This window comes from Poeciliopsis prolifica, unplaced genomic scaffold (assembly GCF_027474105.1).
Source record: "Poeciliopsis prolifica strain line A6 unplaced genomic scaffold, Auburn_PproV2 SCAFFOLD012, whole genome shotgun sequence".
Lineage (NCBI taxonomy): Eukaryota > Metazoa > Chordata > Actinopteri > Cyprinodontiformes > Poeciliidae > Poeciliopsis > Poeciliopsis prolifica.
This window is the reverse complement of record NW_026562387.1, coordinates 3,947,716-3,971,702: the sequence shown is the minus strand read 5'-3', so window position 1 is coordinate 3,971,702 and position 23,987 is coordinate 3,947,716. Positions and strand designations below refer to the sequence as shown.

The 23,987-nt window shown below is 44.1% G+C and overlaps 1 protein-coding gene across 1 annotated transcript in view; it reads right to left on the bottom strand.

Moving 5' to 3' along the window:
* adarb2 (adenosine deaminase RNA specific B2 (inactive)) overlaps positions 1-23,987 on the bottom strand; it is a 172,122-nt gene that overhangs the window by 57,751 nt on the left and 90,384 nt on the right. Inside the window, exons 2-3 of the mRNA XM_055037700.1 lie at positions 6,341-6,427; positions 4,493-5,415 (exon numbers count right to left, since the gene is read on the bottom strand). Of these exons, the coding sequence (XP_054893675.1) occupies positions 4,493-5,415; positions 6,341-6,427 (1,010 nt within the window). The remainder of the gene's footprint in view (positions 1-4,492; positions 5,416-6,340; positions 6,428-23,987) is intronic.

Sequence of the window (23,987 nt, the reverse complement as noted above, 5' to 3'; positions counted from 1 at the left end):
AACAAAACTATAATGGAAACTTGACAACTTAACAGCTAACACGTATATTGGTAGGTTTTTTTTCCCAGCAGGGGGTTCGGGGCGGGCGGGATCTTGCGTGCGTGACATCACATGGCAACGCCTCTGCACTTCCCAAACCATTTCCCATCGTCTCTGACTGCGCCTTTAGATGGCGATGGATGCAGATGTTTCATCGCCCTATTTGCACCGCGCCATTTGTAATTAGAATCACAGTCGATTCCTGTGAGATACCCGGCCGTATAAAAAGCTGTCACTATTTGTGTATCTGTTGCCATCACTGTCCACATGCTGTGGGTGCAACGCTATCCGCAAGGTCTCCAAAGCTGTTAATCAACTCCTCTCTAATGTGTTGTTCACACCTCCCTCCACTCCCCTCCCCTCCCTTCGCCCAAGCTGGTGGATTTCTATCTTAGACAGGGCGCTTGGCCGGGCGATCACTGTCGCTAATTTGTTGTGGCAATATTAATTAATGATCAGCCTGTCACAGCTGTTTATATTGAGACAGATTAGAGGAGGGAGAGATTAAACAAAGAAAACAATCTGCGAGAGGCTCAGCCGCTGACAGGGGTCACCTTCACGTGTCTGGAATCATATTCAATTTGCCGTGGCGGAGGCAGGGAAATTACTCCACTTGACCGCTCCATATCCCCTCTCAATCGCTTCGCATTTCAAGATAAGCAAATCGCGCCATTTTAAACATAAAGAAACCGACGAACATAAGGCTGCATTTGATCTTTAGTGATGTAGGAATTAGCAGAAAGAGACGCTTATTGTCTAATCTGCGGTCTTTCCTTACTGGTACCGTTTCGGCTCTGCCAGCAACCACGTCTCCTACGTCCAAGGTGGCAGAACTGGGCGTCCCAGCCACTGACGTCCCTATTTTTCTACCAAGTGAACCTACTGACTTCTCTGGCCTCCAACAGTCGCAGTGCCGGCCAAACACTTCGTTGACTTGGCAACACCGTGGCGCGTTGTGACGGTGAGTGGAGATTAAGTGGCTAATCAAGGCCCGAAGAGTGGGGTAATCATTCCACTTGTTAAAACGGGTGTCAGGATTATTCCAGTGCTTTCTCACTTCATTGCAGGCTTTAATAAAGCAAAGGCATTTACTGCTAACTGGATTGCTGAGGCTTGGACTGAAGGACTGCTCACTAATGACTGATTAATAATAAAGTCAAGCAGGTCTAGAAGCTGACATTCCCTTGATGCTGAGCTTAGGATATGTACAGTAGAGAAAGGGGTCCCAGATTAGAGTAATAGTACTTTTTTTTAACTTCCATACCTCAGATACCACTGCTGATTTGTGACTAAGTTCATTTTCAGTTTGAGAGTGACTGGATTGACATCCGAATGAGGTTTCATCAGCAGAACTGATCCCGTTTTAATTTCCCCAGATCATAAAAAGGGTTAAACGAAAAACCAGAAAATCAAAAGCCTTCGCTTGTAGATAAATATGTCCTTAATGCCAAGCAAACTGCAGTCCAACGCTTCGCTTCTGCTCCGCTTGTTAAAGCTAATTCCCAGAGACATGAGAGTAGGAGGACGAAACTATAGCTTGAAATTACTGCAGCAGTCTTTTGCTAGTGTGCTTGTATGCTTGTCTCGTCAATCCCTCTTGCTTCTCTCTTTGGTATGGATGTGATACCAGGAGGAAGTGAGGAGAATAAAACTGCAGTTGTGCTGCATCTAAATATTTCACTGTTAGAAGGGAGATACTAGTTGCAATAATTCAAGTTGAACTGCATCCATGTTGGATTTCTGGAAACCCCCTTTTAGTATGGACAAATCTCTAGAATAGTGTTCTCTAAGAAGAAATGCCGCCCTCGTTACTGTTATTAAATGGCCCCAATATTTCCCTTCGAACCAATACTACATGTGATTTTGTCAGAGAAAGTTGGCAAAGTAATGAGGATGAGCGTGTTAAGTTTGACTTCCTGTCATATGTAGGTTCCTGAAGTGAGGAGGAAAGAGTTCTTGTCAGGCTAATTGAAAACATAAGCACTAAATAAGCATCCGCCATTTTTAAACGGGCACTATTATGTGTATTCTAGGCAAATACTGGCGTTTTATAGCACAATCAAGTAATGGACTTTACAGTTAAAAAATGTTCTATATGTCAAATATGACTAAAGACAAATTTTACTTTGTAATTCAAAGCCTTAAAATTGGGCCTCTTTCTCTCTAAAGACTCTCGCTCTTTCTGAAACTCCACCCTCAGTAAGTCATCTCAATATGGCTCCTCTTTTAACATTTAAACTACGTTTTTACCAGCGTTGCACAGAGAAGTAGAGCTTATATAATGAACTCAGCAGATGCGGATTTCCAGCAGGTGTTTACTAATTGCTGCTGGCTAGTCTGAAGGAGCCGAGTAGAGGAGGTGAGGACTGCTCTGTGTGGCGGTGGTTGCAGCTCCGAGGAGGGGCTTAGTCCTTGAAGGTGGCGCTAGATCACAACCAGGCTATTTGGATACCTGAATGGTTGCAGCGGGAGATGAAAGAATTTCCCAAATGTGTGAAAGCATCATAGCGATGCCTCAGTAAAGGTCACAAAAGTTGATTTCACATAATACTGCCTCTTTAATGTTACACAAAACTCTCAGCAGAATGTTCGACAAAATGTCAACAACTTTACCCATCAGGTTGGAGCCTGTGGCTTTCACATTGTTTTTCACTTTTTCACATGTGCAGCTCATGGCGTATGACTGGCACCAAGCGTTTCTCCCATAGACTTCTGACATCTTAATTGTTGTAGCTTTCAAGGCAGAACCCTTTGCCTTGAGAAGTCCTGCCAGCGTTCGCCGTGTTGAACATTTTTTCACCAGCACGGCTTCGTTGTGCAACAGGTAGCGCTGCAGGGAATTCGGAGGAGAGAGAACAGTCTGAGCTGGCACACAGAAGCTGGCATGACACCACACCGTTTGAACTACCCCCAGGCTACATCTGGCAGCCGCCCCCGAATTTCGCATCGCATCTGCAGGGTAGTCAGCTGCTATCCGTGCGATCGGTGCCTGGCGTCGGGACTGACTCACAAGCGAGTGTGCTGTGTTAACTGGGCGGCTTTGACTTGACATTGCACAACACCCCCTACCACCACCCCCACGCCTTGTTCGTCCACACCCGCATAAATATTATATGGATTATGTATGTCATTTACCCCCAACCCACAAAAAAAAAAAAGTGTTTTCTGGAGGCTGGCAGACGGCACGCTTGACTTTCAAGAAATTCCACAAGCGACTGCTCTCTGGAACTAAACTGGTGCAGCAAATCCTTTTAAAATCCTTTTAGACACCGTGGCAGTCAGGGGGAAAAAGAAGAAGTTTCTCCCAGGCAAACATGTGCAGGTCTGTTGGGTTGATGTTTTGCTCTGGGGAAGGACACCCTCGCCAGTTTATTCCTGCGAGGCTCAAAGAGAACGCTAATTCAACACGCACTCGGCAGGGAGCACGGGATGTTTGGGGGGGGGTGCGCAGAAAAGCAAAGGCTTCGAGGGAAGACGCAAGGGTGAGGACACTTTGGATGTGAACAGCTTCATTTTCCAATTCGAGACCCTCGAGACGCAGGTGGCTTACACTTCCTTGCATAAAATAAGAGAGAAAGGAGAATTTAAAAAGTGTTGCTATCGGTTGTCAGCATGCCCACGAACTGGACTGCGTTGATAATTTCCCCTCCGTGCAAACACATGAAAACGAATTAAATCTGTCGAATTAAACACCTCAAGAGGTTTTGTTTTCCAGCTACAAGAAGCTACGACAAAGAGCAAGAAAATCCAAGAACCATCTCTTGTGTGTCTTCAATTTTTCCAAGTTTTCTCCCCCCACACACACACAAAAATCCTCTAGTTTCCTCGCTCTGATTGCTACTTAAATATTTGGCTAAATGAGCAGGGGTTTGGTCTCAGTGGTTTGTTTGTCGACTTGCTCTTTGCTTTTCGATTTCCTTTGGGCTACGGAATTGAATTAATGTCTGCAGACACTATGATGCCACACGCGAGAAAACAGGAGATTTTGCAAAATTACAAAACCTTACCAATTACAGCTCGGCAAACACAGACGGCAGTGAAAAAAAAATACATAAAAATTAAAAACCTTATTTGGGTTGTTATGGAGATTCCTTGTGTGTCAGAGGCACTGGGATAATAATTAGCTCCATTTACATGCTATTCTGTTAAAACAGACTGACAAATACATGTTGTTTACTCAATATCCGATCCTACACAATGAAAAGAGGACAAATTTGTAACCAGGCAAATCCCTGCCTGCTCACTCGTATCTCTATCTGTGCTGCAGCGATTTCCTCCTTCAGTCCGCTATCTTTAACTCCAATCTCATTTCTAGCTTAATTACTCTTTGGAAGGTGTTTGGGAGTTTGCCGCATGCCTGCTGTTTTGGTCATTACGGGTCGCCGTAGGACACAGAGTGGCTTGCCAAGGAAGCTTAGCGGAATCTGGGCATTTGGGATGTGACTTCACTCACCTGGGGTAAATGAGAGCAACTCTTCCTGCTGGCTTTGAGGCCCGTCCTCCCTTCGGGGGCTGTCCTGATGTCGAAGAGGCCCTGAAGAGCGCACTGGGCCGCGTGGGTCTTGGCGAGTTTCTTGCTGCGACCGCAGCCCTCGAATATCCGCCCGTCCACGCGCACCGCCATCACGAAGCTCCGCGGCCGCCTCCCCTCGGCTCGCTCCGACAGACAGGCGTAGCGCAGGCCCGGCCGGAGCTCGTTGAGCAGCGCCACGGGACTCTTCGGCGCCTCGGGCTCCGGGACGATCCCGCCGAGCCTCTGCTGGGCCTGCACCATGAGGTCCAACGTGTGGCGGAGCAGCCGTCCGTGCCGCAGCAGCTCGCTCGACAGCAGCTCGCTCTCGCTCGACGGGTCGCAGAGCGCGAGGCCGTCGGAGCACGGCGACGCCTCGAACTCCTTGAAGAGCGTGTCGGGGAAGTCGGCCTGGTCGGACGTGAAGTCCGCCGAGGGGTTGGCGATGTTTCCCATGGCCAGGTGGGCCTGGGGCGCGTTGGGGAACTGGACGAAGGATTTGAGAGCCAGTTCGGCGGCCCTCATCTTTGCTTTCTTCTTCGTGGGTCCGGTGCCCTCAAAGGTGAGCCCGTTGACCTCCACGGCGATGCAGAAGACGGGAGCGTGGACGGGGCCGGTCTGGGATACCAGGCGGTACTGCAGCCCCGGCCGAAGCTCGTTCAGCTGCACTAAGGCGTTCTTTGGCGCCTCAGACCAGGAGAGCTTCTTATAGATGAGTCGGAGCTGACACAGGCGCCCGTTGTTGTCTTCCTCCAGGGGCCGTTTCCTCTTCAGGCCAGAGCCGGCCCCTCGCGACTGGCATTCTCCGGAGAGGTCCTCCAAGTTCCCTACGTTGCGGTTTTCCTTCACCTCCGCGCTGCTCGTGCCTGCAGTGCCAACCGGAAGAGGAACAAACAAACCAGAAACTGTTTTAAAGGAAGAGATGGAAAATACTAAAGAAAGCAAAAAAAAAAAAAAAAAAAAATGGAAAGAAAGTGATCATTACTGTGCAACGCTCATATTTATGCTGGCTGAACAAAAATGAATCAAGGAAAATCTCTCAAGGCAGATTGAGCCACTTGATACACAATGAAATGGTAATGAACACATCTACAATCAACACCCGCAGCCGAGCCCACTTCATACCACAGGGCTCTATTATATTTAAGTATTTTAAAACCCAAATACAAATCCCTCTGAAATGGCGATGTTATCTGCCAAATCATCCTGTAATCTGCCTCCAAATTGGTTTGGAATCTGAGTCGGGGAAGAAGGAAATATTGGTCCCTGCGGCCCTCGCAGAGCATCAATCCTATTTGTAATGGGGAGTGGGGAGGTAGAGGCGGGGGTGTGTGTGAGTGCCAAGAGTTTCCAAGAAAAAAAAAGGGGGTTTGGAGCCTGCTTCATTTCACACTTCTATCCTCTGCGAGAGCAAAAGCCTGAAACAGCTGCGACACGCTCTTCAACCGTCGTTACGGAGAAGTGGTGGCATGTATTGGCTTTCTGATGGCAAACGAACAAAAACAGGGCGTTCAGAGGAATTTCAGCGGTGGGATGGGAGTCACTTACTAGTGGGGCAGATCGTAGCTCGAGACGAGCGCGCAGGCAGGCGAGGCGTCTCATTTGATGACTTATTCATCGGGAACACTCCGATTTAACATTTATTAGCTCACTTTTAAAAGACCCATTTGTAATCAAAGAGCTCATTTCTCCTGCCTGCCTCCCAAAAATAGTCAATTATGCAGGTGACAGAGATTTCAGTTCCGCACTCGGTCTGCCAATGAGAGATGGAGAAGGTGCGCGGCGGCTTACTCAAACTGTCCTCGTCCTCCGTGCTGCTGGTCCCAGGGCTTATGTACTTGAAGGGAGCGATCAATGCCGACAGCATACTGACTTTCTCTGGAGGAGAGACAAGAGACACGCAGAGTCAACACGAGGGCAGAGGTAGAGCTGTTTTGATGTTTTTATCGATTAAAGCCTGGGATCATTGTCGGCCCCCCTCCTCCCGTCGACAGCGAGGCAGAGATGACGCGTTGCATGAGAGGAGGAGGAGTGCGCCCCGTTGAACCTACTCTGAAATCAGAGTTTAATTTCCTCCAAAGATTCTTTTTTCTAACCTTTTGTAAGGCTCGTTGTGAAAAAGACAGGCATGCTTGGTCTTGAAATTTGATCATTGTGCATTATAAACAGACACTGACATACAAAGTGCAGTACAGATATTATTCACAATATAAAATTGAGCCCCTTTTCAAAGTAGCCGATTGAATCTGGCAAAGTACGTTTATTCTGATACCAAGATTAGCTGATATGAAAGTGAATTCTATTAGATTGGCAAGATTTCAGACTCTTATTTGGATGGAATAACAGGAAGTGGTTCCTGGGTTGTCCTGTGCTGTTTAACCAATAAGCGAGGAAGCCAACAGGAAAACTAAAAATGAACTCCACCTCCTTCCAGTTCTGCTAAAAATGATGTAAAAGCTTGCTGCTCCTGGTCAAAAAGATCCAATCAGAGCCAAGAGGAGGGTCTTAGTGCTGTCAATCAATAAATATTCGCTACTCTGCTGATTGTGCTAACTTACAGATACAGGAAAACCTTAAATCTGTTGTTATTGGCAGGTATGCTAACTAGACTTAGCATTTGTACCAGAGTATGCTGTAGTGAAGCAGCTGTAGCTTAGCAAAGAGCAAATGGGAGGGGCTGAGAAGGAGAGTGACTGACAGTGCCAAGACCCACCTCCTGCCTCTGATTGGTTGTTTCTGGCTGAGTGGCGTGTTTCTGTGAAGAGTTCAATTTTTTCACAACAGATCTGTCTTATATTATGTCAACATAATGATAATTTTAACAAACAAAACAAACGTAAAAGACATGTAGAATAAAAGGTGCACTCTGCATTTTTATAGGTCTTCAAAAAGTAGCTGCAGCTTTAACTGATTCAGATATTTTTGCAACACGGTTGAAGTTTTACCCACCAGCTCTGAATTTTTCTGCAAATCGATTCAACATTTTGTGGAAGTAACACAGACCTAAACTCGCGCGGTTCACATTGTGCCCGAACAAAAAAGAAAAGAGGAAAGAAAAAAAGGAGCTGAACTTTTTCTCCTCGGAGTCGGCTTGTCAACAGCCCCTCTTGTCTTGTTTCCCCCTCGAGGCCCAGCGCTGTCCAGGTGTGCGTGTTGTTTACAGTGTGAAGCCCTATTAGGACCATCGCTTGGTCTGGTGCTCTCCACGCAGCGCTGAGTAAAATTGACAGACCAGTCTGGCTCCTTAATTAAACCTCCTCTCTCCTCCCAATGCCAGCTGATGATCAATAAAAGAGAAAGGCGAGGAGGAAGATGGGGTGGATGGGTGAGGGGATTGAGATGGACTTGTACAGCAAGGTGATGAAGTAGGAAGTTGAAAAAGGGCCAGAATGAGTTTACAGAGTTGGAGCCAGGTGTCATTATACTCTCGAAGCTTTCAGCACACCCCCCTGGTGAGGGCGAGAGTTCAAAAAAGCTAAACGCTGCGTAAATTGGGGGGCCTCATATTACGGGGGCAGTAAACTCGTTCTGATAAGAGCGTGAGGTTGTGAATGAGGCCTCCTCTATTAGCAGAGCAGCAGCACTAGAGGGACTCAATGAGTCACTGTGACACACATGGTTACACTCCAAACACTGGCGAGTCCTTGTGGGCCAACATCACAATACGAGCACTTGCATTCTGACCTAATTATGGACTACAGCTCAACACAAGCAGCAATTTGGTCCTTAATGACTCCCTTGGCATCACAGAGGCCATTTCCAAACCAATCTGTATTGTTTCTAAAACCTTTAAAGGCTCATTTTTAGAAAAAAAGAGGATGAAATGTGACATACTGCTCTGTCAAATTTGAGGATTTCTACAGGTTTGATTGTAGCCTACACAAAGTCTATACATGTGCGTTTTAACAGCAAAGACAGTAGTTCACATGAACCATGAAATTAGAGCGCACTCTGAGGCAATTAACACAGAGGATGGCTGAGCTTTCCCAGTGTAGCCCGAAAACACAGAAATCAGCTGTAGATTTGGTAATCCCACGCCGCAGAGCGGTCCAAGCGTACCGTTTAACGGCTTCTGCCAAGCTAAAGCGCTTAGCTGGCAATCAGACACAACAGCTTCGCACAAGTGGAGCTACATTATATAGTTAGGTTATTACTGCGAGAGGCCACTGCCGTACATTTCAGTAATTGAGGGGATAAGCCAAATCATTGTCTTAATCTGTTTTACAGGCGAACATGTGAAACACAAATGTCAGCCGAGGCAGAAAATGCAGTCAGATGTGATTGTCTATTAGCAATTTATTTTGTGTGTTCAAATCGATAACATATTTCTTGATGTCTGAGATATAAAGTGCAAGTACATGCAGTGATTTCTATTTCACCCACATTTTATATCCTAAAATGTATTAAATTAATCTATTTCCTCAAAATGCACAAAAATGCTCCATTATTACAACGTGGAAAACAGTTTTTGGAAGATGCATTAAAAATAGTAAACCGTATGCAAAGCTTGTGTTGGTTCTCCATGTTTGATTCTATAAATGGTGATCGAAGGTAATGTTCTGTGTTGCTAAGCAGAATAAGAATAGACAGGGACATGAGAAAAGTGTTCAATTATTGAGCTCATTTTAATTTATCACGCGTTGAATTGATTGATTGTTTATTTTGACAGGCCTACTAACGTGTTTTGTTCTGAGCAGTTCAGCTACGCACAGGATATGTGGTTTTGGATACTTTAGAGGAAATATACGACCTCGCTGGTTTTTCACTATGTGGCATGTACTGAGATGCCAACAGGTCCTCATAGCTCGGCGTGGCGTGCCAGTACAGAGTGGAGAACAGATCGCTGGTGGGTAGCGCCCTGTGCAGAAGTTTAATGACAAATCATTCAAAGCTTCATGAAATTTTGAACCGTATCAACGGCGAACAGCCAGCGGCACTGACTGATGAACCATCGTGACGCAGAAAAAGGAACACAATGTAATAAAGAGGAATGAGATTCAATGCACATCCTCATTGCTTGATGATATGCTGGACACATCACTGAGCTGTATGAAAGCTTTAACAGACCCTTTTAATACTCCATTCAAAGGACTTTCATTTGAACCAGACTCGCATTCACCGTCGGAACAGAGGTTTTGTCTCCTCTCCTCAGGACCGAGTCATTTCCTGCAACCCTATGAGACGCTCCCCCTTTCTCCGCTTTCAATGGAGCACAGCTCGCGTCAAACGTCTCAGGAAGTAGCTATTGAGTGCGAAATGTCGTGATGTTTTCAAGAGCTTTGATGTTGCGTGGACGTAAATGGGGGAGAAAATAAGAGGTCACGGTGGAAATGCTGCCAGGGCGTTTGTGGAGGCTCGTGAGGCGGGCTGACTGCGTACGCTCCCGTCTCAAAGACGTCCATGTTGCATCCCAGGTAGGTTTTTGAAGGAAAAGTGGGCTTTTCCACAGGCATGTAGGATATTTGTAGCATCTTAGTTAGAGCATGATGTGTCAGTAAAGAGATGCCAATGGTAAAACGCCTGGTAAGTTTATCATTATATTGGACTTACTAAGGCTATCAATATTAGCTTAACTGCACCAGGAGTTTCATGTTGGGTTGAAGCGTTCCTTGGAGTTCACGTTTCCCTGAAAAGTCCTTGTACACGTCAATGTTTTTGTCACTAATTATACCCTAATCGGATGACATTCCCAATATATGTTAGCAACAACCCAAGCAAACCACATAAGAAAAGAATTCAACATAAATCTCTGAATGTACTGTTGAAAAGGTAAAGAAAGCAAGGACCAAACAGGCACAGAAAGCCAAGAAAATAACTGAGAGCAGTCCTTCATCCTATGACGTTCCAAATTAAAATCGGTGGGTTCAGAGTCCCAACTGATGGCATGTAAAAGCTTTATCCTTTCTAAATACGTCTTGAGCAAAAGCAGAGAGTGTCTAATAGAAAAAATGACTGTTGGAAGTATTGTCACTTCTTGAGATGCGGTCAAGTTAAGGTGAAATCCTCTCCATGTAAGCATGACTTCAAAGTTAAGTAGGCAAAAAAAAAAAAGAACTCCAGCCTGCGATGAAGTTCATCAAACATCCCACCAATCACCTCTGCTTCTGTCCCCCCTCCTCCCTTCACCGTTACTCTGCATGTCCTTCACGGTATGAATCAGCCATTCCTTCTCGTTGAGCAGCAGGCCTGAATGATGGGAGTCAATTCACGCCGATAGCCTCGGCTCACCACCGCCGTCCTCCCCGCCACTGCCGCCGTGCCGAGGCACAGTGAGGAGGAGACGGTCCTCATTTGTTTCCGCGGCACAGACGGAGGACAAGGCGGGCCGAGATACGGGAGAACCTCGGCAGATGGCCATGAACTCCTGATAGCGACAAGAGCGGCCGTGGCGTCCATTCACAATGAGCCGCAGAGTGCAGGCTCCTTCTCTCCTTGCACCTCCTACGCCGGCTCTGAGCAGAGGGTAATGAGCCCAATCAGATTTCCCCATGGCTCAGCATAACGAATGGGTCAGATGAGCGACGGGAGACACTATTGAAACAGGCGCCGGGGGAAATCACAGACTCACTCGCTCTGTCTCCGTTTAACACCTGCCCATCTCACTTTCCACTCAGTATCTTTCTGAGACTGAAAGCTACTGAGCCAGTAAATGAGAGACTGCATTTTGTTTCCCCCCACATCAGACTTAAAACCTGATTCCTGCCAATTCTCTCATGTGATAAAAATATACTCCACATAATAATACGTATTGGGCTAAGGGTCCTTGCAAACCTTTGTTTGAATACAATGACAATCTAAGCTGGAGTTTGAAAGCCTGCACATGCAACAATCACGTCCTGTTAGTTACCTACTGGGCTCTTCAACTACACAAGGTACCAAACTGTGCAGGTCCAAGATTGTTCAGGGATCAAACTACCAGCTATGTTAATGTGAAAGCTAAACATGTAAAAAGCCCCCAAAGTATTCAAATATAATTATAAATACATAGATTTTGTTTTATAACCAAATATACTACCTTTGAGAAAAGCAATGTGTTTTTCTGTTGCTGACATACATTTCATAAGTTTGTTCTTCTAAAACATAATTTTGTTGACAACAAATAATTTTATTTGGGAGTCTTCATAGTGCGCACTGACTTACTATCCAACATATCAACGATCACATTACCAAAATACATTCATAAAACTGACTTGTGATTGAGGGCCCATTGTTTATTTTGGATCCTGAGAAGCTGCTCAGCTTGATTATACCTTGGGCTGGCGCTGCAACGCAACACGTTCTGTCCTTATCTGAACATTTCAGGAGTTTTGTTTTGGTATTTAGCCTGGCTACTTGCTGAAAGGTCATTCATTATCCAATTTTGGGGAGTAAAACATTCTGACACCAAAAATATTCCCAAGTACTCTTGGGGTCGTATAATTCATTCAACACAAAAGCAAAAATGGAAGAATTTGGGTGAACTAGCGTTCCTTGAACGACGCAGGCACCACTACATATGATCGGGCCTGTCATCTACTGTCCTGCTGCAGTCAGTGTGACCTCGTTTGGCCAGATTAGTGTCGACGGAGTCTCTGATAAATTGTTTGATGTTTGTGTGGCACCATTTTGGGTACCTGATAAGACACAGCGACAATTAAATTTCAAAACAAACTCATTCTAGGTTAAGGTTAACCATTCCAGGTTATGACAAATGTCTGTGAGTTACTAAAAGCACCTTTATTTTTTCAAAGTCTGCAGTCTTGGGAATTTCTAATTTAAACATTTTGTGGAACGGAAAAAAAAAAAAAAAATTCTCCTGTAGCAGTGATTTATTTCCTTTGGAGCATTTTTTGAACGGTCTCTGTGGTCTGTAGATATTTCCTGCAGAGTAAAAACTGTCAGCTGAAGAAATCTGCTCACACAGACCACCTGGTGAGAGTTACAGACAGGATGCTGGCTTTCTCTGCAGGATGCAAGTCTTACCTACCTGTCAGAGCCGGTGTTAGAGTGTCTGAGCCAGAAAATGTATTTTTCCTCATTTTTAGTCAGATGTTTTAGTCTGCATGTGGAAGTTGAGCTTTGAAAAAAAAAAAAAGATATATCCAAAAACAAACCAATAGGGAGAAAAAAGAGAATCAACTAGCAAATACCAAGAGCAGAACGAGAAATACGAACCATTCATTGAAGACAATGCATAACATTATGATGCGATGTGGTAGTTTTTCATAAAGTCTCACTAGGAATAAGCTGCGAGTAAAATAAGGTTCTTTTCACTTACTGATAATCAATCAAGTGAAGCCTCCCCCAAAATGTTTGCAATTAGTGCGTTTCCCATTTAATAAGAAATGCAACTAAAATCACATCTGATTAAGTGCGCTCAACTAATAAAAATTATGTAGCCGTGACCCTCCAACTACTTCCTGTTGTCATCTTTGTGGTTTGCGCCAGTGGCAACGTCCGGTTGTTGATCATGTGATTTGCCTAACGCGAAAGAAATTGTTTCAATTTCAATATTGCTGCCAAAAAGGAAAAAAAACAAAAACAAAAAAAACAAGCTTTTTAGCATCAGGCAAATTCATTTTCAAAATGTCAATTTGTGCAGCTATATTTAACAAATGTTAAATACTTATTTCCCCCACTGTAAGCAGAGTGATTTTTGACCTGGAAGCTTTTTTGTACTTCTTGCTCTCGCCAGTCCTAATGTTCGACTGACAGGATCCAGCCGGGCATGTCTGCGTGTTCTGGTACCGGTGGCAGGAGGGGCCACTGCAATGTCCACAGACCACAGCACCGAATTCCACTGAAGAATGGACACAGAAACCGGACAGTGAATCGCTTAATCATACAGTAGCTCAGGGAAGAAATTGAAACCACTTTTTCCTCTCAGCTTGTCTCCCCCCACCATCCATTCTGACAGCGAGTCTCAGAGGAAACCCTCTCCAGCTGCCGAGGCGAGGAGCCGGCACGTCGCCGCGGGGACGCGCTCAGCATGCGTGACGGCCGTCTCTCTCCCTCGCCCCTACGATCAAACTGATGCTCGGGCTCTCTCCGTCCGCGCCTAACACCCCTCACATCTCTGTGAGCACTCACCTCAGAGAGCCGCACTTACAGCCACAATGCAGGCACCAGCCAGGCTCGAGAGCGCAGCCCAGATAAAAGCCTTTTTATGCCACATCCCAGGCAAGAGCGATATAAAAATGTTTTTTTCTTGTAGGAACGAAGAAAAAGAAAAAAAGGGGTCCTTTATTAATTTTTTTTTTCCAACCGGTATTCCGGAAAAAAAAAGAAAGTCTTCTACCTGTGAATGCCATTGAGCTTGACTCCAAAAGCTTTTAGCACCAGAACAGCAACGACTGAACAATGGCGCCTCACGGTTCTCCAGACGCCTGCAACCCAGAGCCATTGGACCCAAAAGGCTAACTTAACCCCATTGGGCATGTCTGCTTGAGCAGGAGCAGCAAAAGGTAAACCAAGATGCTCTCTAGTCCTTCCTCTGCTCTATGCCTTTCGGCAATAAAAAGCAAAACAGGCCCGATTCCCTCCCCTCTCATAACTCCCCGAAAAAAAAAAAACGAGACGAAAAAAAACAAACCACACTTGTGTGCAGCCCATGATGGCAGCCTGATAACAGGAGGATTTAATGTGCACCCGCTTCCCTGCTTAACAGAATATTAATGTTGGTTGTCAGCCACGAGAATGACTCATTTACAAGCTCGCCGAGGAAGCCGAAGACTCGAACCTGGGTGAGGTTTTTTGTCGCGCTGCTCGTTTGATAACAAGCACTCGAGTGTATTTACAAGGCGGAGCGAGCGAGATAAGTCTGCGGCGTAATGACACTAAGCAGGTCAGGAAGCGTCTCGGCAGCGCCGCCACCCAAGATCCTCTCCCCTCCCACGGTTATCCCCGTTTCTGTCAGCGAGCGTGGCGCCGTCATCCGCTTGGATTTCAAACGCTCGGGGTTTGCCTTGCGAGGCCTTTGCTCTCGACTTTCAACGGATTTGCGCGCGGATCGCTTCCTACTGCCGAGTCGCATGGCAAAAGAGGGGGGGTGAGCGATGCTCCGCTTTGTTGGCTGCCCCAGCAATGGGCGGATGAGCAAACCTGACCCGGTGCTCAGATGGTGACGCGACCCCCGCCTCCCACACGATCGCCGAGCGTGTGGGAGTCAGTTGGCAGGTGTGAGGTTAGATGCGAGCCGTTTCAGTGCAAGAGACCAACCTGGCAGTTTGAGCTGAAGGGAAAACACTCCAGATGAGTACAACCACTGGAAAGAGAGTCTGAAAGAAAACAAATGCTTCATCTCGTAACCTGCTGGTTGACACTCCTGCTAGGAATGTGTTTGTAGCCTTCAAGGGGCGATATTTTGTAAAATTGACTTTTTGAGTTTCACAAAAGGTTGCTTATCAAACACATACATGGCGTGCTGCCTTGATTCTTTTATGTATGCTTGAGAAATCCTTTAATCTCTCGTGGCAACCAATCAGCTGTTCAAAACGCCCGGGTGAGCCTAGCTCCGCCTTTGGAGTCTTTGGAGCTTTCCAAGCTTCCACCTCACCGCACAGCCCTCCCCGACCTGCTCCTTCAGACTAGCCGGGAGCATTTAGCAAACACCTGGTGGAACACCTGCTGAGCTCATTACAGCAGACGTAATACCACTTCTCAGAAAACAGATTGTGCATCTAATGAGTCAGACCTACTTCTCAGTGCAATGCTGGTAAAAATGTTGTTAAAGGGTTAATAGAAGAGCGATGCTATGATGGCTTCCTGTAGGTGGAGTTTCAGAAAGAGCAGGAGCTTCTTAAAGCTACAGAGGCCCAATCTCAAGGCGTTAAATTATGAAGTGATATATATATATATATATATATATATATATATATATATATATATATATATATTTTAAGTCATATCTGATAAAGATAACATTTTTGTAACAACTGAAAGTAACATAGTTACTTGATTTGGCTATAAAATGTCACCATATGCCTGAAAAATACATAGTAATGCCCCTTTAAATATCAAATAATTAATATTTTTGATAGTTCTCTAATAGCCTTTTTTACCAACTACTATTTTATTCTTACTTGAGTATTTTCTTGGATGGATACTTTTTCTTTTTCCTTGAGTAAAAAATATATTGAAGTAGAGCTGCTATTACTCTAGTACACAATTTGGGGTATTTTACTGTTGCTTAGGGAAAAATGCCTACGTCCAAAAGACGCACCAAGAGATTTACTGGTGACTTGAAATGGGTTGACTTCATGGTGCATATTGTGGCGTTTCCGATCGGTGAACACACCGTGCCTAGCAAAAAAACCACAAAGCTTTTTGAAAATGTGATACCAAGAGAGGGAACAGTATTCCTCTCATTTATCTTTTCCGTCCCAGTTAGATGACACCCCCTAATCAAATACAACTCCTGTGTGATCTCCTCCACCAGCGTTGCACTCCTCACGTCATGACACACATAATCAGGTGGACTGTTTGCACGACTTTGTTCAACGCAAATTGCTGCACCGACGCTGGCTGCACGGCACAGATGGGACGCGGGCAGTTTTTCATCGGCTGTTCCGTGCCACAGAGCCCGACACATCTGGTATGCAGCGAGCGGCATCTTTGCACTAATTTGTTTGTCACTATACATTGAAGGGGCTATCTGTCTTCCTGCCATGCTTTGGTTGCGGCATGATGTTTGAAGAACATGGCCAGTCAGAAGTTTCGGGAGTCAAGCACACGAGCCGTATGACGGGGGGGGGATAGGAAAGGGAATGTGGAGCGTGTAAATTTCTAACAAAGCAACTTCTGAACCCGCAGTTTCCCAGGAGAGAAGGAAAGGTAATCTATTTGTGTATTAAGAACAAAATATGCAAAAACAGACTGTCTGGATTGTCGCTGCTAGCTTTGGTCTGGAAGGGTTCAATCAGACTAAATATCCCTAGTCTTAGCTCAGTTACGATTCTGCATCAACATCTTCACAGCCAAAAGTCGACCTTTCCTAGTATTTGGTGAAATGGCCTTTTAAAAAGGGGAAAGAAAGAGTTTCATTTCAAAGTCAAGCTTGTATGACAAACAAGTCATGGAGAATGTTTGCGAAATCTTAAATGAATTCCTGTTGATCTGAAGACACAGCTTCGTTTATAGACCTCCAGTCAATGCATTGCCATTTTTGACATCCCCCAACATACAGCTCTAACTTTCAACCCAGGCTTTTGCCACAAGTACAAAAATTCCCTTTGAGCAGGTGAAGATGTGTTGCTTCTTGAGATGTTTCAGCCTCTACTTCATGCTGTCAAAACATGACTTGAAGTTTGTCTTTATGTCTTGCAAAATTGAACTAAAAGTGGTTTAATTCAGGACTTACTATAGGGCCAATTTGGTGTTTGACAATTACAAACATGTATAAGTAACAAAAAAACAAAACAAAAAAAATAAAACTGCAAGTGTTTTTTCTTTTCAATGGTACACTATACTGTGAAAGCATCATTATAGGATGTTGACCAATTTTGCTTAAAAGAAGTTTTTGATGTTTAGACACATTTTACGTGCAGTATGTACATGCTGGGGGAAAAAAACACCCCCCAAAAAACTAAACCATGTTTTTTTTAGTTCAATAAAAAGAAGCTAACATTGGCTGCCCGGAATTTACATGAGATACAAAACAAGACTGAAAGGGGACAGAAAAAAAAAGTGACTTCTGAGTGAAATGAAAATGGCTCTGTGCTTGTACATAAATTTATTTTCACGGAGGGAAGAAAAGCACTTTTATCGGACGACAAGCACTTTCCTCGGCTCCTTAAGAGTGACACTAATGTTGCGGTAAATGTCGATGCTGTGATAATACTGCCTGCAGAAAGGATTCCTGTGCACTCAGTGTCTTGGAAATGAAAATATCAGAATTGACTTAATGCGAAGAGGAAACGAGATTCTGATTTTATTTATTTATTTATTTATTCCCTGCTGTTGTGCCATCCAGTCTACATCCTCCACGGAAAACGCTTGACAACGTTATTATTTTTCACCTCAAACGGTCAATCTATCTGTTAAGCAATTTTGTTTTGATCAGTTCTAACACGACCAGAGGAGAAACTCAACCCAACGGGGTGAAAAAAACTCCAAAAAAACTCCACAGATGGAATTAATAAAACAAAATCTGACAGGTCTTTCTAATATACACACTCAGTCGCTTCTGTAACTGATACAATTCAGAGGTGCCAAGTAAACTTCTCCTTTTTGAAGGCTTTTCCATTGTTCACCTGCTCGTTTGAAAGAAAGGGGGGGGGGGGAATGACTTGAAATGAATGTACAGTCAAGCAGAGCTAAAGGGAACAAGGGCAGATATATTTAGTCCTCAAACTGTCACCAACATACTGAATAATAGAGCCGCAGAACGCTCGCGTGTAGACAAGCTAAAAGGGTTTTGCTGTCGTTTCTCTGATTTGGCGCCAACAGGATGATGGTGTGTCTTGCGTCGTCATAAAAAGTAATCTCGGGCGCTGTCTGTTCCCGCGTACTGAGCCCAGAATCCACACAAATACCGAGCTTTCAAAGATGGTTCGCTTGCAGATTACTAATAAGTTCCATCTGATCTGGAACGTGCCCAGAGGTCAAAGGCCATACGGTCCACAGAGCTTCTTATCACCGGGGGTGGCAGGACAGGAATGCAAAACATGTTACAAATAACATAAATGTAATTCCCTTGAGAGGTTGTTTTTTTTCCAATGATTGGAGGGCGGCAAAAAAATAATTAATGGCACATTGCATGTTGTTGTTTACATCTAGAAAGTGCACAATGCTGGAGGGCAAAAATATGATTCTTTTGGTTGAGCTCCATTGCCACATTGCTGCGGTTAATCAATTAAAAAAACATAGTGACCACAGATAAACAACTCATAACCACTCGTCCTCTTCACAGACCCTTTGCCATAGCAACTGGCTAACAACAGTCCTACTAGATGTCAGAGAAGAGACAAGATAACATCTAACAGGACTCAGCAAAAACAACAACAAAAAACCCTCAAACATTTTCCACACAAGGAACAGAAAATTTACTCCGTTAAAGTCTTTAAATCCTGTCATGAATTCCAACATTTAGCTTTCTGCTTGTCTGAAATGAAGCTTTTGACGTCTTTATGCTCCATGGACGTTGCATGGTTTTACCTGAGGGGGAATTCGTTGGGAAGGATTGAGAACTAAATGCTAACTAAAGTCTTCTCATGATGGAATAACGGACTTGATATTGTTTTCACTACACTTAGATGGTTGGACAGTTGTTGTATCTGTCAGGTAATTTTGCTTACGTTCCTTGCGGTGCTGGTGAGATTAAAAAAACAGAACGTTATTCCTGTACAATGCTTTTTTTCCCCTGATTTTCCTGAGTTTACATCCTTTTAGAGTTTATGGAAAAAAGAACTATCTTCGCTGTTCATCTACAGTATATTGAAGATTGTGAACGGCTCAACAGGCAGAGAGGTCAAGAGTTGAGAATTTGTTTCGCCACCCATCCATCATCGGGTCCTACAGAAATCAATCCATGTTCACGGTTTAGACTAAAAACATGCTTTTCAAATCATAGGCAAGTGCCACAGGCAGTGCCACTGCTGCTCTGAGAGGGATAGGTAATCCAAACTACTCCAAATGACTTTATTCCAGTCACACGAAACCCGTCGACCCTCCCCAGTCCTCCCAATCACCTTGTGTCTCATGCAGGAGAAAGCTGCAGCAGCAGCTTCCCAGCTCAGCCGAGGCTCCATGAATGATGAGTAATGGCGTAAGAGAGTGAGGTCATTATCGAGACGTGAACGTTTGAATCGGCGCACCGGAGGCTTCATTTGTTCCACATTCACGACTCTCTTTGACTACGAAAGTGCACACCTGACTCGCGGCTGGAGGAGACGGGGCGACTGGCGCTTCTGCTCGTTTCCGCTTCGGCGTTATGAAGAAGGAGCAAGGCTGAACAGTTTGGAGAGGGATCTCTTCAGTGCTCCTCGAAATGCCGAATGTGTGAGTGAAGACTTTTTTCTTTTTTTTTGCCTCAGAAAGAAGAACGCTGATTCAAATCGACAAAGCATCAGTTTGAATCGCAATAAAGTAGACCGAAGACGGCTTGCAATAAACATGATGTAAATCTCGTCAAAGATGCAACTCGATGCGGCGTTTGTAGCCTTGCTATGTCGACAAACAACAAAGGAGGCCATTTGCCACACAAAACAAGAAAAAAAATCAAGAACAAACGCAGCTCCCGTGCTATTTCTAATCAAAACAATCTGTTCCTCCATCACAATAAAACTCTACGTTTTGCTGGTCCGTTGCACTAAATGCATTTCACTCATTCATTTTATCGATGTCGCAACCTTTGCGTCGAGAATTCCAACATTAAACTTCAATTTTAGCAACGCAAAGATGACAAAACCTGAGAAAGTTTGTGGGTACGGAACTGCTGCAAAGTAGGGGTGTGCATGACTGGGAATTTTGGTATCGATCCACACGATATAATTAGATATAGCCGGGAGCAACACCGATACGATACATAAACATTGTCGTTATCATTGAGTAATTTGGGGATTTGACTTCAGTTGATCGGGAGAAAATACAGGGCAAAGATTTTAGACAAATGCAAGTTTTTTTTTTGTTTTTTTATAATTAACCAACTACAACAGAAAACAATATAGCAGCATACAAATGAAATAATTCCCCCAATTACCTTCTATTACACACAACTGTTTATAGAATAACTGTAATCTGCATATAACCTAAACAGGAATACTGTCTTTCCTTCAAATTCATATTTCAGATTTGGATATTATAGAGTTTCAGTCACATTTTTTTAAGCTGAGCGAATAGATCATAGAAAAAAAAACATGCTTATGAGGGTATTGAACAAATTGTATCTGAAAGAGAAAGCAGACATCTCAGAGCAAACATTACAGATATATGAAATGCTACTCTCACATTGATATTGGACATCTTCTGCATTCGGAGGAGAAAACATAAAGTACCGAACTCATTGCGCTATCAATCCGATACCGATACTCGGGTTTGTATCGATCTGTAGAATGATCACAAAGCACTGAGTGTTTTCCAAAGCAAGTTTTGGTTCGTCCCTGCTATGGTATAAATAAATACTAATGAACAGAAATATCTCCAGTGGACTTTCATGATACCAATCAGTTGCTAGGAGACGCGTGACACATCTCCAAAGGCTCTAAAAACATATCACGATATCGTCATTATTCTCAGTAGGTTCTGATTGTCTGCACAGAGTCGGAAAATTCACAGCGCCGTGAGTGTGTGTGTGTGAGTAAGTGTGTCTCTGCTCTTTGGTCCCTGACGTGTCGGCTCTGAGTCACTCCATAGTTTCACTTGCTTTGATCTCCAGTGGATAGCTGCCTTTTTCCAAGATGACACATTGCATTTAGTCATCGGCAGGTTGGGCCCGTGTGCGCTGACTGCCGGACGGAGCGAGAGTGTGGTGAGTATCCAACGTCATCAGAAAACTTAAAAAAAGACAAAAAAAAAAAACCTAAATAGAGAAGACAAAGAGATAAAAGCAAAAGGAGAACTGTGAAAGTGAAGAAGAGATGAGAGAGTCCTCTGTTTGGAAAGCACAGAGTTGCCTTCAGCGGACGACCCGCGGAGGACAGGACCGTGACACGGAACAACGGCCTCGATTTGTTCTAGGTGGGCTCCGATGGGTGAGGAGCCACTCAGTGTAGCTGTTTATAACACAGCGTGCATCAAATGTGCTCTGACAGCAACACAAGCCTCTGTCTGTTTGGCTCCAAACGGCAGAGGAGATCGGAGGGTGGGGAGCCCTGCAGCGCCACGGTCTGCATGGAAGGGCTGCTTCGTGCTTTCGTCCTCAAGATGTCAGCTTTACCAATGTGGATAACATTGCAGACAAGTATGGCGGTTCCTTTTGTTTTTCTGGGTAATAGCTCCATGCACTACTTTTGTGGTTAATCTTAGCCTACCGATTGACCTCCAGTGTAATTCCTCTAGATTCTCATCTCCCTTCACTTCTCCGTCTGCGCTTTCTTCCACTGCAGTGGATTTCTCTGGCAAAATTTCTTCAAAGGCCAATCAGCAAACGGAAAGGCAAATTGCGAACGGTGACATTGATTTTCTGCGCTGGTTTAGAATTGTTGTCTGCCCGTGATTTTCAAATCCTGGCAATGCTGATCTGACGCACTCCGTACGTGACAGGAAAACGTGAGTATAGTTAGAAACTTCAACACAGCTCAGCAAGCAATCGATTCCAAATAGCCGAGAGCCCAGACCTTCCACACAAAGTCAAGAAATATAGGCTGGTTTTTACCAGGCGAAAACTCCAAAAAACGTACAAGATTTTCTAGGTTTCCATACAATATTTTTGTGAGGCTTCGATCTCATTATGACTTATTCATGTGAACTGGAAACCAACCAAAAATTAAGACCAGTGGCTTAAAAATCCAACAGCGTTGATCTCAATATATTTTTCCCAGAAAGTTTTTTCAGGGAGGATCCAGAGCCTGGAGCTCAACAGCAATGTATTATTTATTTTATTTATTTTTGACTGAGACATTGTATATAATTACCGTCTGCAGTGCTGTCATTGGCCTGGAATCTCAACACAGGTCAGCGTTGTAAAGCGTAGCCAGCATTGACTGTTGCCCAAAAGAGCATTTGTAAATTAGATTGGGTACATTGAGACATCAACTCTCAGGGGGAAAAAAGAAGAGAACAAACACCAGGATGTGTGGGGATAAACCGTGTCCGTCTCGCTGATCCTTTACTGAAATTCAGACGAGCCCAGAGGGAGAAACAAAGTCATGTTTTTATGTGTTATGATGATGTCGCTCTCCGGCTACTCTGGAAGATTTCTAAACAGAAAACCTCTTTAAAAACCAGCTCTGGTATCAGCACACAGAGTGAGCATGGGTCAAAACGTTAGCCAAACAGAAAGACTATTTTCAAATGTGTTTCATTGTGTGATTAACGCCACGCGATGTGATTTCAAACTGATGTTTCTAAGACTAGTTAAAAAAGAAACGTTGGAAGGTCCTTGCGCATTACCCAATAAACCCATGTCAATTTTGCTAGCTAATCGGATAGCAGTATTAGCTTCTGACCCTCCAAGGTAATCATTAGCCATGTGCGCCACATCTTAGCTGAAATATTTACTTGCTACGTTATTACAATAGATTTATAAAGTTTGTCAGTTTCAGAAATGTCTTATGTTTTGGTTACAAATCAATAGTTACTTTTCATCCAGAATTATTTTAATTTTGTTAGCTGAGGACATTCTTTCTAAATACTAATAGAAATTATTAATTTAACAAATTAAGGTCTTATAACCGTATGCAAATGAGAAAATTTTTTTTTTGAATGGTTAAATTCAAACAGCTCGTTTTATCGGCGGACGATAAAGTAAGACTTCCCAAACGAGGGCCGTTGAGTACAAATGAAGCCCGCAGGTGTGCGACGCTTGTCCTTGAACTGTTCCCGGTGCCTTTTCGCCTCCCTCCCTTGCTTCTCTGAGCCTCTGTACCTGGCTGCCTGTCACCCGGCCTTTCAGAGCCACTATCTACCTATCAATCTGCGAGCGAGCCCGCCTGCGTGTGGCGATAAGGAGCCGCGGGTGTCTGTAGCCCTGACACCAGCTGATTTATGCTGGCCCCTTTCCCTTCAGGGGGCCGATTTGTGAGAAAATCCCCGACGACCCATGCTGACTCTGTGCGCCGTCTGTTTGTTTGCATGTGTGCGCGGCGCCAGGACGGTCTGTCAAAGCAAAGCTGATGGGGAGCTGTAACTCTTCACTGCCACATTTCGCCTCCGCTCCGCCACTCACGGCTGATTTAATGTGTGATTTGCCCTTTAACGAATGACTACGAGAAAACTTTTCATTCACAAAACTAATAATAATAATAAAAACACTTTGGTATGGCTTTAAATCAATAAATGGGTGCAGAGGTTACGATACAATAAAAGATAAATGAGTGAAACAAATTGGGAAAGAAAAAATGTGGATGAAAACAACAGAGATTACCCAGTGGAAGAAAAAAAAACCCAAATGATTTGGAGTGAGAAACAGCTTGAAATCTGTATCTCAGTGTGGGAGTATCTGTTCTCCCCAAATTTAATCATGGTGGATAAATCTTCCCCAAGCTTGACTCATTAGCTTCAAATAAAACAACCTTAAGTACAAAATGCGAGTCTCGAAACGGCACCAGAACACATGACAAGAAATCAAATTAAGGCTCGTAAACTGCCAGCGGGTCTAAATTTTCACAAGCTGCACGCAGATTTGGATTTCTACTGGCGGATGACCTCAAGTAAAAGTGCTGACCTTTCACAGCTCAAGTTTTCCTAAATCTCAGGTAAGTTTTAGCCAGATTTTAAAATTAATTTTTTAAACTTTACTATAAATTTATGTAAAAAAAAATAATATGCATTTGGACAATGTATTACAGAACAAAGAGGGAAA